The 14,240-nt window shown below is 49.2% G+C and overlaps 6 protein-coding genes across 6 annotated transcripts; 2 read left to right on the forward strand and 4 right to left on the reverse strand.

The window, feature by feature from the left end:
* Positions 1-29: 29 nt before the first annotated feature.
* On the reverse strand, positions 30-872 carry A1O9_06013 (uncharacterized protein; the record flags this gene model as incomplete). Its single annotated transcript, XM_013405226.1, has 1 exon — positions 30-872. One exon carries the CDS (start codon positions 870-872, stop codon positions 30-32), a length of 843 nt encoding a protein of 280 aa, XP_013260680.1.
* Positions 873-1,727: 855 nt separating this feature from the next.
* On the reverse strand, positions 1,728-3,334 carry A1O9_06014 (uncharacterized protein; the record flags this gene model as incomplete). Its single annotated transcript, XM_013405227.1, has 3 exons — positions 1,728-2,716; positions 2,776-3,028; positions 3,080-3,334. The coding sequence occupies 3 exons, from the start codon at positions 3,332-3,334 to the stop codon at positions 1,728-1,730; spliced, it is 1,497 nt and encodes a 498-aa protein (XP_013260681.1).
* A 2,345-nt stretch (positions 3,335-5,679) lies between these two features.
* A1O9_06015 (uncharacterized protein) lies at positions 5,680-6,219 on the forward strand (the record flags this gene model as incomplete). Its single annotated transcript, XM_013405228.1, has 2 exons — positions 5,680-5,994; positions 6,055-6,219. 2 exons carry the CDS (start codon positions 5,680-5,682, stop codon positions 6,217-6,219), a joined length of 480 nt encoding a protein of 159 aa, XP_013260682.1.
* Positions 6,220-7,058: 839 nt separating this feature from the next.
* Positions 7,059-8,584, forward strand: A1O9_06016 (uncharacterized protein; the record flags this gene model as incomplete). The annotated part of the gene is made up of 4 exons (XM_013405229.1): positions 7,059-7,913; positions 7,985-8,037; positions 8,094-8,144; positions 8,206-8,584. 4 exons carry the CDS (start codon positions 7,059-7,061, stop codon positions 8,582-8,584), a joined length of 1,338 nt encoding a protein of 445 aa, XP_013260683.1.
* Positions 8,585-9,113: 529 nt separating this feature from the next.
* On the reverse strand, positions 9,114-10,371 carry A1O9_06017 (uncharacterized protein; the record flags this gene model as incomplete). The annotated part of the gene is made up of 2 exons (XM_013405230.1): positions 9,114-10,289; positions 10,339-10,371. 2 exons carry the CDS (start codon positions 10,369-10,371, stop codon positions 9,114-9,116), a joined length of 1,209 nt encoding a protein of 402 aa, XP_013260684.1.
* Positions 10,372-10,861: 490 nt separating this feature from the next.
* On the reverse strand, positions 10,862-13,460 carry A1O9_06018 (uncharacterized protein; the record flags this gene model as incomplete). The annotated part of the gene is made up of 4 exons (XM_013405231.1): positions 10,862-12,361; positions 12,414-12,784; positions 12,831-13,099; positions 13,165-13,460. 4 exons carry the CDS (start codon positions 13,458-13,460, stop codon positions 10,862-10,864), a joined length of 2,436 nt encoding a protein of 811 aa, XP_013260685.1.
* Positions 13,461-14,240: the final 780 nt, after the last annotated feature.

A 14,240-nucleotide genomic window follows, 5' to 3' on the forward strand; every position in this document is an offset into this window, starting at 1 on the left:
GTCCGCTTTCTTTGATGATAAACAGTATATCAATCCCAAGCGTAAGGGTCCCACTCTCCCAGATTTGCTTGTTGCCCCTCGTCGAGTGAGTCAATAGCGGCCATGTCCTCCCCGGAGAGTCCCCAGCCGAAAATCCCCTTGTTCTCGATGATTCGTGCCTCTTTGTCGCTCTTCGGAATCACCACCAAGCCCTTCTGTATAGCCCAGCGTAGGACAATTTGTGCTGGAGACTTTCCGTACTTCTGCGCTAATGCCACGATCGTCTGGTCATTCAACCGCCGGCCTTGCGTAAGTGGAGAATACGCCGTGATGACGATTCCTTTCGATTTACAGTACTCGACCAGCTTTCTCTGCTGGTTCCAAGGGTGCAGTTCAATCTGGTTGACCACCGGATGGATGTGCACGCCGTCTTCGGCCATCAACTGCTCGATGTGTTTCGGCGCCCAGTTGGATACGCCTATGCTCTTCACCAATCCCTTGCCCACTGCATCCTGCAAGCCCAGCCACGCCTCTTTGCGCGCTTCGCGACCTGGACGCGGTGTGTGTAGTAGGTACAAGTCAATAGTCTCAAGGCCCAGGTTCTTGAGACTGCTTTCGACACCCGCCAATGCGCCTGCGCGCGTGTACATGTCTTCCCAGAGCTTAGAGCACACGAACAGGTCCGACGGCGAGATCTGGCTCGCTGCTATCGCGGCCCCCGTCTCCGCCTCATTCTTGTATATCTGTGCCGTATCGAGGTGGACGTAGGACTGCCGAAGGGCTGCGACCGCCGACTGCGTGCAGGTCTCGCTCGCGCATGTGCCGAAGCCCAGAACCGGGATCTCGTGGCCTGACTTCAGTGGGAGGGTGGAGGTTATCTGCAGTTCAGTCATTGCTACCGTGCGTGTGAGTTCAGAGCCTTTGTGTATAGCGGCAGACTAATCCTGAGTGCTTTATGTCTTGTAGACCGCAAGAGTGGATGCGGGTTGCTATAACTCAAGAGAGCCCCGACCTTGGATAGATTTTGCTCGACGATCACTCAGAGAATCCGGGGTTATGCTCGGTCAAACCTTGAAATCATCTTCGCCTGTCCTCTCTAGGCTGTACCCACAAACTTGAGGATCAGGGTTGCATTCGGGTCTCATGGGATATGCCAAGAGAAGCAAGGCCCGTTGGTCTCCATGTAAATTGTTACCATCCTACAAGATGAGGTTGAGCGTGGTGAGTACGGAGTGTATGTGACTTGGAAATTGATTTAGTGGTGTGCAACATGCCCGGAGCCAGGCTTGACGGTGGATCACTGAACGTGTGGCGCAATTCTCAGTCACGGGACTATGTGGCCACTAATCTCTCTAACTAGCGCATATATCGTAGTCAGTAGTACATAGTACTGGCTATTCCCACATGTTACGGACCAGGCCACTTGGAAGGCCGCTACTATAGAGATCTGAGTATACACATATATAGTAATCAAATTATAAAGAACTTCTACTTTAATGCCTACTATAGCCTTAAGGTAAAGCCTCCCTATGCGACTCTAGCTATAAAATCGATAATTGGTACCTACTAGAAGAGTGACCTGGAACTCTCAGACGATCACCGCGATACTAATTTTACGTCAGTTCTTATCTTGTTGTTGTTACTATCCAGACAATTTAGCATGTGAAATAGTCACCATTCCCGCATCACTCTAGTGTCAGTCTTCAATTTCACCCAATAATATCTCCACATTCATGCTGTTCTTGCCCTCATACTTCCTTCCGCTTCCTCAGAGTGCATACAAGACCTGATTGACGAGGGAACCAGGTGGAAATCATGACAAATTCGCGGCAAGGGTCTGCAAGCGAGATCTCGTACCTCGATACAAGCGTGGCGATGACCTTGTACACTTCCAGCAGGGCGATGTTGCGACCGATACAAATACGAGATCCACTCCCAAATGTGAGGTCGGCATTACTCATGTTACGCAGGCGCCGCTGATAATCTTCCTCGTCTTCGTTATCAGCCTGCAGCCAACGCTCCGGCCGAAAGTCATCCGCGTCGTCTCCCCACACGCTCTTGTTGCGCCCCATGATATACGGATTAATGCCGACAGCGGTTCCAGGAGGGACATAACTGCCGTCTGGCAATGTAAGTCCTGAATCAGGCACATATCGCTCCAGGAGCATCCCCACACCAGGGTGCATACGCATTGCCTCTTTGATGACGGCATCGAGGTAAGGCAAGGCACGTGCCGAACTGTAAGATACTGGGTTTGACAGATCAAACTTAGCTTCGACGAGTTCCCGTCCAAGTTTCTCAAAGGCAATGGGGTTTCGAAGAAGAAAGTTGAAAATGGCCCGGAGCGTGATTGCGGTGGTGTCGGCGCCGGCAAGCATGTTGACTTGTAGGTAGCCTATGATGAGCTTCTCATCTACAACATCCGGATTTTTTGTCTTGGCCTCGATGAAGTGATCAAGGAAATCCATCTCATTAGGATCTGTCTTTTCACACTTCCCTTGGAGACGAGCGATCATGTTCTCGACTGAAATGCGTGTTACGTTGCCCAGATTAGGTGGACCGATGCGCTTGATGGGATTTTTGTCGAGCAAGAAGTCGAGGAAAGGTATCTGGCCCACCATGGCAAAATAGTCCGTGACCTGGTCGGCAATGTGGATGGTGCCGTCAAAATCATATCCTTTTTCCATATATCCGAAGCGTTTACTGAAAGTGGCCGAGCTGATCAAGTCCCAGGTATCTAATAGTAACGTTAGATCAAACGACATGCAATAGAGTAGAAGATTTGCAACGCCTTACAATATGCTAGCCACTTTCCCAGATCACAGTCTTTGCCCTTGTTGTTTCCTTCCATAAACCGACGTTCCAGATGACCACAAAAGTCATTGATTACCTCATTCATCCCCCTTTCCAAGCCTAAGATGCTGCTCATGGAATAATACTTGACGACTGGCTTCTTCATGCGTGCATGAGCCACCTGGTCGGTAGTACTGAACAGATGGTATGTAACTTTACCATCGATGATGGTACTGCTGTTGTGGTAGAACTCGGTCTAATCTTCGGTCAACGTGGGTGCAAACTATGACCACACACATAGACTCACTTTGCGCCATTTGCCATCGGTGCTATAGAGGGTCTTGATCAACTCCGGGTAGTCTAGGTCCAGCAAGTTTGGACCAATCCGCACTACTGGCCCGTACTGATCATGCAGTCTTTTGATATTCCACTGATATTTCTGAGTCCACACTTGATGTAAACGCCATAGATTGGTGAATTCTATAGATCCAATGAACATCAGCCCGCTCTGTTCCTGATCCATGGGAACCTGATCGTTTTCTAGGGCAGATCTGGGAGTCATGGATTGACTTACTGGCCAGAAAGGGTCCCGGGTATCTTCTCAAAGGTGACAAGAGATGAGCGACTAACGACCATGCAAGGAAAGAAGGTACCAATACAGCAACACCGAAGATAATTCTTGACAGAAGTTGGTCTGGAAGGAAAGACAAGGACATATTGTCGCTATACAGCTTGAACTCCTTGTTGGCCAAATCGGGTTGGCATAGGAAAGATAGTTTTATGTTGGAACCTTTGTCACGACCCACGGGATATCAACTTAAATAGTACGAAGTCTGGTTGTCATCTGAGGCACAAAAGCAAGCCATCCGATGTTGCTAATTTGACAACTCAGGACTTTGGACTTTCCGAACCGACATTTTACTTGGGGAAACAAACCTACACCACAGATTAATACAACATGGCCCACGCAGAGCATTCACATACTGCTAGGTGTGTCCCTCGGACCGTGTTCAAACTCGCACTGTGCGCTTTCCGTCGAACTGTTGGTGACTTGATTGTGGTTTCCAGGGTGCGCGAATCGCACTGGCACATCTGGTGCCTCATTCTCTCCCCCTTGATTCTTCCTTTTGGAATCAGCATGTTGGGAGCTGGCCTTACCCCAGTCCAAACTTCAGGAGACTCGCTTCTCCTCACTTTCTCCGCTCATTGGTCGGGTCCCATGTTATCCCCGGAGATGTTTTGTGGACTCCTTTTCGGCTCGGATTACTCTTTTGTATAGCAGATCACTGAGAAATCAGTCATCATAGATCTGTTGTCCCGTTTGGTGCATTCAGACTTGATAGTTGTAGCACGTGCCAAGCCGGAAAGGTGCCCACAAAACGGCCTAGAGGGATAGCCCTACCTCTTAACCTGCGGATGGTCTCCGATCATGAGCGCGTGCGAGGTCCGCCGGGTGGAGAATACTTTTTATCACGAGCGTACTGGCGTAGCGCTTCTCATGTGATTCGATTCGCCCGCCCTGACACCGAGTCAATGGAGAATCTGAGCCCGCACCTTCTGGCAAGGCAGCTCATCCTCCCCTCCAGTCCTCAGTGCCAGTTGCTGAATGGTGAGCGACGTCGCTCGCAGGTACATGCCATACAGCGTGAAGCCCAATCAACTGATCTCGGACCGCACACTCCTCTTGAGTTATTGCTCCGACTACATCTGGCGAGGGCGTGAGTAATTCCTTCCATCAGCTCTCCGGAATGTGGAGCATCACATTCGTCCCTGTCCAACTAGCTCTAACAGCACCACAAACCGGGTGGAAGGTTCAATTCAATCTCTTCCGTGTCATCGAGCTAATCCTGTTGCCCACGACTTGCCACCTGAATGCCAGCACCCTTCGGTGAAAAAAATATCTTACAATCTTACGTCCTTGTATGAACTTAAGCTGATGAAAGAGTTCCAAGAGTATCAGATGGAAACGGAGGATAGGTGGCTCTTTAGGCGACGGGCCCTCGTCAGATCCGCTCCGCATGCGCAACTTAGGATCCGCTTAACTCAATGAAGCACCAAGTCAGCGTCCCTAGACGTAAGGATTGTCCAAAGTCGGACAGGCTCTATTCGATCCGATGCATGTCCTATTGTTTGGTCAATCTCGGAAGAGGGTTATCTACCTATCGGAAATGCTACATCCATGGGGATTAGGCCGATTCCCATGGATGCGGTTATGTTTGATTGTTACGACTATCATATAAGAAGGTCCTTTTCACGAAGCTGGGACGACGATCCTTTGTCTCCATCTTGAATCAGACACGCGTTCTTGCAAGTCAAGCTTCTCCACGTGGTCATTTCTCTACCCCCCGAAGTGAAAGCCAACTGGGCGAAGATGGGCGCTTCACCAGATCACTCTGCCTGTGTGGGAGTTGACACTCTTGGACCTGAGCCGACACTGACACCTGCCGTCTCTGCCGGCGTTGTCTCCATGAACCCGGAACTCTTTGAAAAGGTATAAGTAAGATCTGAGATAGAGCAGAGCCATACACTGAAATAGCATGGGTCTCTAGCTCTATCTGACTCCCCAAACCCCCCGCGTTGGCGACAATATCAGGCGCTTCGCCAATCCTACGCCACTGGGGTTGGTTGGGTGAGTTTTGATTACGTCGAAGCATATTTTGCGACTTGCCGTTCTAATAAGCGATCACCTAGATTCGTCATATCTGCGATGACCTTTTCCATGGTCTTGATGGGCTGGGGTGGAGCAAGTGGACTCACCCCTGTTGTGTAAGTGCTTCGGACCATCCTATTCAGTTACGCTCTCGTTTGCTCATTCACAGTAACAGCGGGATTTTCTTCTTCGTTGGTCCAGTGCTTCTACTGTTGACCTGTATCTTTGAATGGATCATGGGCAACTTTTTCCCCATGATGGCGTGCGGTGTGCTCGCAGTCTTCTGGCTGAGCTTCGGCATGTTGCAGCTGCCGACATTGAACCTCGCTGAGCCGTACACCGCTACCGATGGCGGTCCTGCCGGCACACTCTCGATAGCGTTCAACGCCGTCATCGCCCTGTATCTGATTGTCTGGGGTTTTGCCATACTTACCTTCTTGATCCTCTCCGTCAAGACGAATTTGGTCTTCATGTCCATTTTCCTTTTCGTGACTGCCGGTGCCTGGATTCTCAGCGGTGCTTACTGGAAGCTCAGTACTGGTGACTACAGCGGGGCAGAGACCTTGCAAAAGGTAAGTCACGAGAAATATCCCACCCCCTCTTGTTAGAATTGACACTGATCTTTTGTCAAGGCGGGCGGCGCAATCATATTTGTTGCAGGAGTGTTAGCCTGGTACATGACGGTGGCGATGATGAGTGCTGAGATGCAGTTCTCTGTCTGCCTTCCCGTTGGTGACCTGGGTCGCTTTTGGACAAAGTCCGGAACAGAAACGAGAAGTGCAGAGGATGAGGCTTAGACACCGTTTCCAGGTCGTAAATTCTGGCATGGCCAAGGCAGGGCATGTGGAGATACAGACACAAGAAGGGCGTGCTCTCTTGAAGTCAAAGGATATCGAGAGTCCAGAGTTGTGGCCGTGCCAGATGAGGATGAACTTGTCGAGGATGCTGCCAAGGGCCAAGGAACATAGTCTTGAAGCAATGATTGACCTGGTTAGTGATTGTCTGAGGTGGGTCGTTTCCGATGCAAATGTTATGAGTTGAGGCTCTTTTTCGGCTTGAGATATTGTTTATTCTTTTGTGGTCCATTGGTGCATTCCTCATCCATCACAATCCCTCGTAGCTATCCTAATAGAGTTCGTCTACAGCACGTACCTGCAAATCATTGGCAAAGATGGGGGCTTTTTATTCGGGATCGCTAGCATTTGGGCGTGAACATCTGAGGCAGAGCTCTCTAGATGCCTGCGAGATCCGTTCTGCGCTGGCGAGTCGCACACTGGAGTCCCTTGTATAACCCCTCGGCATTCATTGGTCGATACGTTAGTGACTCCAGGCGATCGCAAGGGGGAACACGATAACTGACTGACGCGAGCAGAGATTTATCCCGAGTGGCCCCCGGCCCGAGATCCCTTGCTCCCCGCAAAATTTCTAGCTACACTGATTAAAGCTGCGGGGTCTTTGAGGGTTTGTATGGATTCTCTTGCGGCTGTTGTAATCTGTTCAACGTAATTGCATCTTCTCTATTCAATTGATCGGGGTTTGATAGCAGTGTGCCATACTGCGACACCATACCATAATCAGAGTTACGGCCGGTTTGGCGACTCATCTTGGCCACAGACACTTATTTTCCCGAGTAGTAATGGTGTCTCGACGGTCAAGGTCAAGCACCCCCTCTGGAGAGCGATGGGCTTCGGGCCGTAATCTAACAAGTGCTCAGCGGGAAAGGAAGCGCGCTGTCGACCGACAGCGTGCCAGCAAACGAAGAGTGCAAGCGGCTGCTCACGTTGCCAGCCTTGAATCCAGGCTGGAAGAACTCTGTAAAGAGCTCGAGACCCTGAAGAGAAGCAGACCAAGCCCAACTCCTTTACCGCCATATGACATCCCATTGTCTTGCCACGGTCCATTGTCAGTTCACAACAACGAAGCAGCGGAAAATGGACCCGTATCTGGTACTCTCAACAATATCGACTCGAAACCAGATCCTTTGTCGACCCTAGATTCTTCAGATTGGATGCCTGTTGATCAATCGACCCGGCAAGATGATACAACCACTCAGATTGGAGTACTAAGCCCGAAAAGCCTAAGCATACCGAGTTGGCCCAGTGGAATGATCTCTGGACAGATCACCGAGAGTAGATCAGAACACATCACTGAAATAAATCGCGACATCACCGAAGAATGGATTGATACAGCTCCTTACTCCACAACTCGCTATCGTTCGGATCCTACGAGTGCCGGCAATTGCCAAAGCATCTTTAATAACGTCCTGACTACGGCTCATTTTCTATCCCGGACAAGTGTTTGTACTGATCCCAGCTTGAACCAAGACGCTCTGATTCGGGGCATTCTCTTCGGCTGGGATAACATCATCACGACATCACCATTCTTTTGCCCACTGTGGGAGATCTTGCGACACTTGGACAAACGTATATTTCAACTAAGTGGGACCATTACTAGGCTATGCACCCTGCGAATGATCCATTCTTTGCTCCTGGTAAATCCACCGTGCTTAATTTAAGTAACTATGTCCTCGAGCGCCACTAGCTAACCGCCGACACTCACCAGTGTCTCATGAAGGCCAATTCATTTGGAAGCTTGCCCGCCTGGTATCGGCCGCGGTAAGTCGTGGATACACACCGACATGAAAAGTGAATCGCTGACGTCAATGGCAAAGTCCTTCGCAGTATCGTTTCCCGCATCCCTTAGCAGCAGACGTCCTCCCCTGGTAGGTCTGCCCGCCCGAGCTATATAGCTAGTATTGCCACTGAGTGTTCCTCTCTCAATAGGCCTGGGCTTCGGGAACGCGCTGTGCTCTGTCATGGCTTGACACAATCGAACAAGTTCTGGACCGAGGTCATCTACTACTTCCGCTTCTGCTGGCCATATACCGTTGATGACATTGTAAGCCTTGACTCCGCCACTGGGCTGTATGGATTCTCCAAGGTGTACGATCACTACGTGTATGAGATCCGAATGTGGAAGATGGACATGAATTTCTTTGTTAGCTTCCCTGAGACGTACGACGATATAGTTCCCGCCCCGGACATTGAATGGCCCATTCAGTCTGCCAACATGATCAGTGGGTCACTGGAATCTTGGGATGCACGGTCGGGACCCCGGCCCCTGCCTTTGCCGGAAGAACTCGACGAGAACAGCGGGGATTAGACAAGTTCGACTAATTTCTGTTCATCCTCGTTGACCTACAACTACTACCTACGTAGAACGTATATGATACCCCCCTATTTAAGTCCTTTGCCTATCCTGTAAGCTTACAGTCTCGTTGGCGCAGGATAGTTACCAAGTAGTCTCGACTCTCTCTCTCTATATATATTCGATTGTCTATGCTGTCGTACTTTATAGATATACTCTCCGAATGCTCTGTAATCAACTACTTATATTCAAGCGATTTTAGCGAGTCTAGCGAAATCGCTAAATCGAAGGCTCTCAAGGCTGCTAGATACTGTTTTGAAAATTTAGGATTGAGCTAGTGATAAATAAACTAGTGTAGAAATAGTATACTAGAGCTATCGGCTGTATATATATAGCTTGCAAGGGGTTTGAGGCTTGGGCTTATTATGCTACTATGTATACTCATATTTACTACATATTATATATATAGTACATAGCAGTTAGATTAGCACGAAGTCGAGCCTGAATGGCTGTGAGTTATGTATATAAGTATCTCGCTCTAGCGTCAAGAACGGCGGGATTGCTGAAGAAAATCGTCGATCAATTCTAGACTTTTCGTCATGTTTGCTGGGGGGACAGTGAAGTGGACTCGCACAAACCCTCTGAAACCCCGGTCTTGCTTACTGGGATCTGTGAAGAGGCTTCCAGGGCTCAGGAGAACACCTGTTGCTTGCAAGAGAGACCGACAGAACTCAACATCGTCCACCGGCTCACCACTGCCGGAAAGAAATTGGATGAACGCAGTAGCCGCTGCTGTCGGTCTCGTCCATTTACACAGATCTTTGTTCTTAGCCATGAATTTATCCAGTGAGGACAGATTCGCCTGCGCATAACTGAGATGCCGTTTAAGGATTGTGGGTCGACATCGATCGCTCAGCGCTTCTGTGACAATTAGCTCGTCGATGGTGCTGGTGGACTCCGACGTGTAGAATTTCGTGTTGATGAAATTGTCTAGGAGAGATTGGTCCCGAGAAACAATCCATCCAAGTCTTGTCCCAGTCAATCCCCATGCTTTGCTCATGGATCCAGTAACGACCACTTTTCCATAATTGTGCTTAACGAAGGATGGTGGCGGGCTTTGGAGGCTTGCTTTATCATGGAATAGTGGCCTGAATATCTCATCCACGACCACAATGAGGTTGTGGCGTTCGGCGATATCCAGGATTGCCAGTTGTTTCGACTTGTCGAGATGCGATGCTGTGGGATTGTTGGGATTGTTGACGATGAGGAGCTTCGTGTTGGGCCTGATTAGGCTTTCCAGTTCTTTAAGATCAAGCGACCAGTCGTTATCTTGCTTCAGTCTCCAAAGCGAGACTTCACAACCCTGGGCCTGGGGGAGGTTGAGGAGTTGGTTGTAAATAGGATATGCACATATGACATGATCATCAGGTCGTAGGAGACTGTACAGCACGATTAAGTTGGCACCAGTCGTGCCAGTGGCGGTGATGACATTCTCGGGCGCAATCTTGTGTCCTTCACCACTGTAGAGCCCTGCAATAGAGCTACGAAGCGCTTGGCTTCCTGTCACATCCCCTAAGCTTAATTGCACTTTCTCAAAGCTCAAGGCGTTTTTGGTTGCATCGGCATCGCTCGAGAGTGATATGAGATCATTGATTGTTAATGCTGGGGTGGCACTCCCTGCGAGGACATGAGAGGCATGAGCACTCTGATTTTCAACCCACTTCACTTGATGTCAGTCGAGCAAATGCTGGGTGAGGGTGGGTACAGACATCAGCTAACGCGAATTGAGCAAGCGCTACCATGGCGCAAGGTCTTTCTTCCTTGTGATGGAAGCTCTGGTAAAGAACGAAGGAACGACTAGAGTGTAACGGACTTACTAGCACTCAGTAAGTACTTGAATATGTATGTGATCGATTGGCAGAACCTTGCAAGGCAGTAGCACTGCTCTTGGGGTGCTCGCGGTTTTGTATCTCCTGAAGTACTACTAGTACGCCCTTTCTCTGACTACGTCTTGGCGAAAGGTACCAAAGAAGCAATAGATATACAACTCGTAGGGCTTCCTACGTAGGGCGTGGAGGTTAGCGCGTGCTCAAGAATTACGAGTAGAGTTCCAAAATCCTACATTGGGATCCACGACTCAAGATACCGATGAAAATGAGCATTCGTAGGACTACTACTGGTCAGAGCATCGGCAGCAATAAATCGATGATGTTTGACATATATGTATATTAGCCCTTCATGGCGTATCTCAATCGCTCAAGTCGTTGAAGTTTAATTTATGAGCCCATGTCTTTACTTGGTGGTTTTCGAGATGATGGCCCCCTTCAAAGTCTTATTTGCCATAATTTCCTCCCTCCAGAGCCATGTAAGTGCGAAAAGAGCTCCAGGACCTAGCAAACAAGTTCCAATGATGCCTACTACGAGTGCTTGTAGCCAGCTGATCTTAGTCATCTCCTCCGTTTTTAGATCATGGACCAGAAGAGCCAACCATAGGAATGCTGCGGCGAAGATACTAAGTTCATCAATCTGAAGAAAAAGGCTCATGCCATCGACCAAGTTCAACCCCAGTGGCTTCAAAAGTAATGCTGCAGTTACTGTGGACCATTGTGGCATAAAGATGCTGAAGAACTGACCAGCAGATATCCATCGAACCCAGTTAAAACATAGAGTCGAAATTACCGCAGCAATCTGGATACTGAGTCTGACAAAAGGTAGGTCGGCTCCAACATTCCAAATGATGTCATGTTTCATAGTGTTTTTTACGGTGAATCTGCGCAGGATATAATGAAGGAGTATGGTCGTGATTGGGAACGCCTGCCATACGGCGTTAATTGTCAAGCGTTGATCATAGTCCGGAAGGAGGTACATCAATAGAGTGGGTGTCGTCAATCCCGTGAGAACAGCGAGCAAGGCAGTTTTCGAGGCTGCTGTATCGATCATCCGCAAGTCGGGGGCGATGAAATTGCGAATGGAGCTCTGCATGTAATGTAGGAAGAACCAAACCGGTCCAACGACACCGATTCCCAGGATCTGGAAAGCGATTCCATAGATAAGTGGATAGCTAATAAAACTCGCCAGGGATGCTACGTTCGCTCTGCGGTGGCTTTCGAGCATCCAGATGAGCCACATCGGATTCAAATCGATCAGGAATGCAAGTGCTTGTAGCCGCTGTGAAGGGTCGATGTTGAGTAATGAAGGCGCAAAAACCGTGGTAAGAACGTTGAAAGGATATGTATCCATCGGAAGTTTCCAACCGGTTCCAGCTAAATGAATGTAGCCACTTTCGGCTGCTTTGATAACCTCAATGGAGAAGGGAACAGAGGAGACAATGCCAGCAAGTACGGTGTAGGCGAAGATAGCAAGCAAAATCAATGGTAGGGCAAGCAGCATCCTTTGCTTTAGTTTTGATGGATATCCATTTGAGAAATTCGGATTGAAGCCCATCGTTCCAGTAAGTGCTCGCTGGGGGTAAGGCAGAAATTTGATCACTTCGGCACCTATAAGTTCGTCGCTCATGCGGTTTCCGACCCACCCATCGAGTGTCGGTTGAAGGCAAAACACCCAAAACCGTGCTTTTCTGGATCTCATTGCTTCTAGACGCGTCACCATGTTAGAAACTCGATAAGTCTTCTTCGCTCTGTATTTGCGATGAGAGTGATAGCCGATTAATGATGACTGTATATCTTTCAGTGTAGCTGGACTGGAGTGATTTGCCAGATCATAAAGCGCATTAGCAAGTGCTGCGGCACTTTCAATAGCATGGTTGCCTCCCGCTCCGAGATTAGGAGTCCACTAGAGATTGTCAGCAAAGGCACTAGATCATGTCCCATGGTAGTATGCATACCTTATGGACCGAGTCTCCAGCGCATACGAATCGACCCCAGGTCCATTGTTTACGCAATGCTTCTTCAAGTGGAGCCATGTTCCACTGGACTCGGTTCTCCCAAAGGTCTGCCAAGGTCAAAGTCTCGTTGAGACGAATGTCAAGATGGCGACGGATCATATTTTCAGTATCGTCATTGTTGAACTTAGGAATGTCCGGGTACCGGTATTTCTTGTCCATCTTCTCAAAAAGGAACCAAAATATTCTTCCTGATTTTTCAGTAGTGTAAAGCATCGAACGGTCATATCCCACGACCTGGTTGAAGGTATTTCCCGCAAGCCCTTTTGTCGGTTTCGAAATAGCATAGATTGCCTTGTACGTGGAGGTCATTGCTTTGGACATTAGCTGACAATGGTTCGAAAAATGGGCTTTCCTTACCCGATCTCTCAGATTCCGCTAATGGGAAATGCTCAACATTCATATGCCGCCACATTTCCCCACGAACTGCGCTGTGAACACCATCTGCGCCAACAACGACATCTCCTTCGTACTTGGTGCCATCTTGGCAGTGAACGGTGACTCCATCGTGCTCCTGGTCGACACGGGAAACTCTCTTTTTGAGTAGAACCTTGCTCTTGTCGCTGATATTGTCGTACAAGGATTGGAGAAGGAACGTTCTTTCCATGAAGCTGAATGGATAGCCAAGCCTGACCTCGGACGTGAGTCAAGTATTAGATACTGAACGCAATCAACGTAAAACATTGCGGCATACCTTTTGTGGGTCAATAGCGGCGAATCTACATTTCTCTGCAACTTTCCATCCGGAAGGTATGTTCGGATGTAGTCGAAAGGTGCCGTTTTGGAGTCAATTCGATCATAGCAGCCTAACTGATCAAGTATGCGGAAACCATTTGCGTTGATGGCAATCGATGCCCCTAGAGGTGGTGCAATATCATCGCGACTTTCCAGCAGGATGTACTCAACTCGCCCGCGTTCTAGCGCATTTGCCAATGTGAGTCCACAAATACCTCCCCCACTGATGATGACCCGGAAGCCCCTACTCTTCATGAGGAGAGCTCGGGAGTTGTCTTATGCTATCGAACGCAAATGCTACCGAGAGAACTATGTAGAACAATCAGCCGGTGCTTTGTAGGTAAAGTGGAAGAAGAGTGAGAGAGAGAACCTCAGTTACTGCAGATGAACAAAAAGTGCTCGAAAATTGTTGAGCAATTTGGGTGGTGTTTGTCCAGATCGAGAGTGGTCAGTGGGCTCTAGTCAAGCGAACATTAGTTAGTGATGCTGGACGTTCCACGACATACGCTGGAGATGTTCGGGCACGGCAACGTCTCAACCCGTGGGCCGCGATACGTCCAACATCTGAAGGACGGAGACACATCTGACGGTACTCGTAGGTATGAGGCCTAGTTGTTTGGAAGGTACAAATACAGTACGGCACTTATTGGAATGCTGCTGAACAGACTCTGGAATCCGCTGGCAAGGCAGAGCTGGCATTTGCATCGGCGGAACTCAAACTTGCCCTCGGTGCTTGCCTACCGCTCAAGTCCGGGGGCATCTTAGTATGGTTCAATGCTAGGAGCGAGCAGGCCGTATTATTGGGCCGATGCGAAGGTGTGCAACGCTCGTCGTCCAGTCCGAGTACGGAGTACGACGTATCATACCCATCGGGATGGATGCTACCGAAGGAGCTGTTACTGAAGACATGTCTCTTTTTGTTGGGTACAGGCCCCAAAGTGTGTGGCCAAGGGCCCTCGGCTTCTTTTAACCCCTTCGGCAGACCGGCGTTGTTAGGGAGACCGCAAAAGCTCTCATTACTACATCCATGACTTG

The sequence above is a fragment of the Exophiala aquamarina genome (genome assembly GCF_000709125.1).
Source record: "Exophiala aquamarina CBS 119918 chromosome Unknown aczIA-supercont1.4, whole genome shotgun sequence".
Classification (NCBI taxonomy): domain Eukaryota; kingdom Fungi; phylum Ascomycota; class Eurotiomycetes; order Chaetothyriales; family Herpotrichiellaceae; genus Exophiala; species Exophiala aquamarina.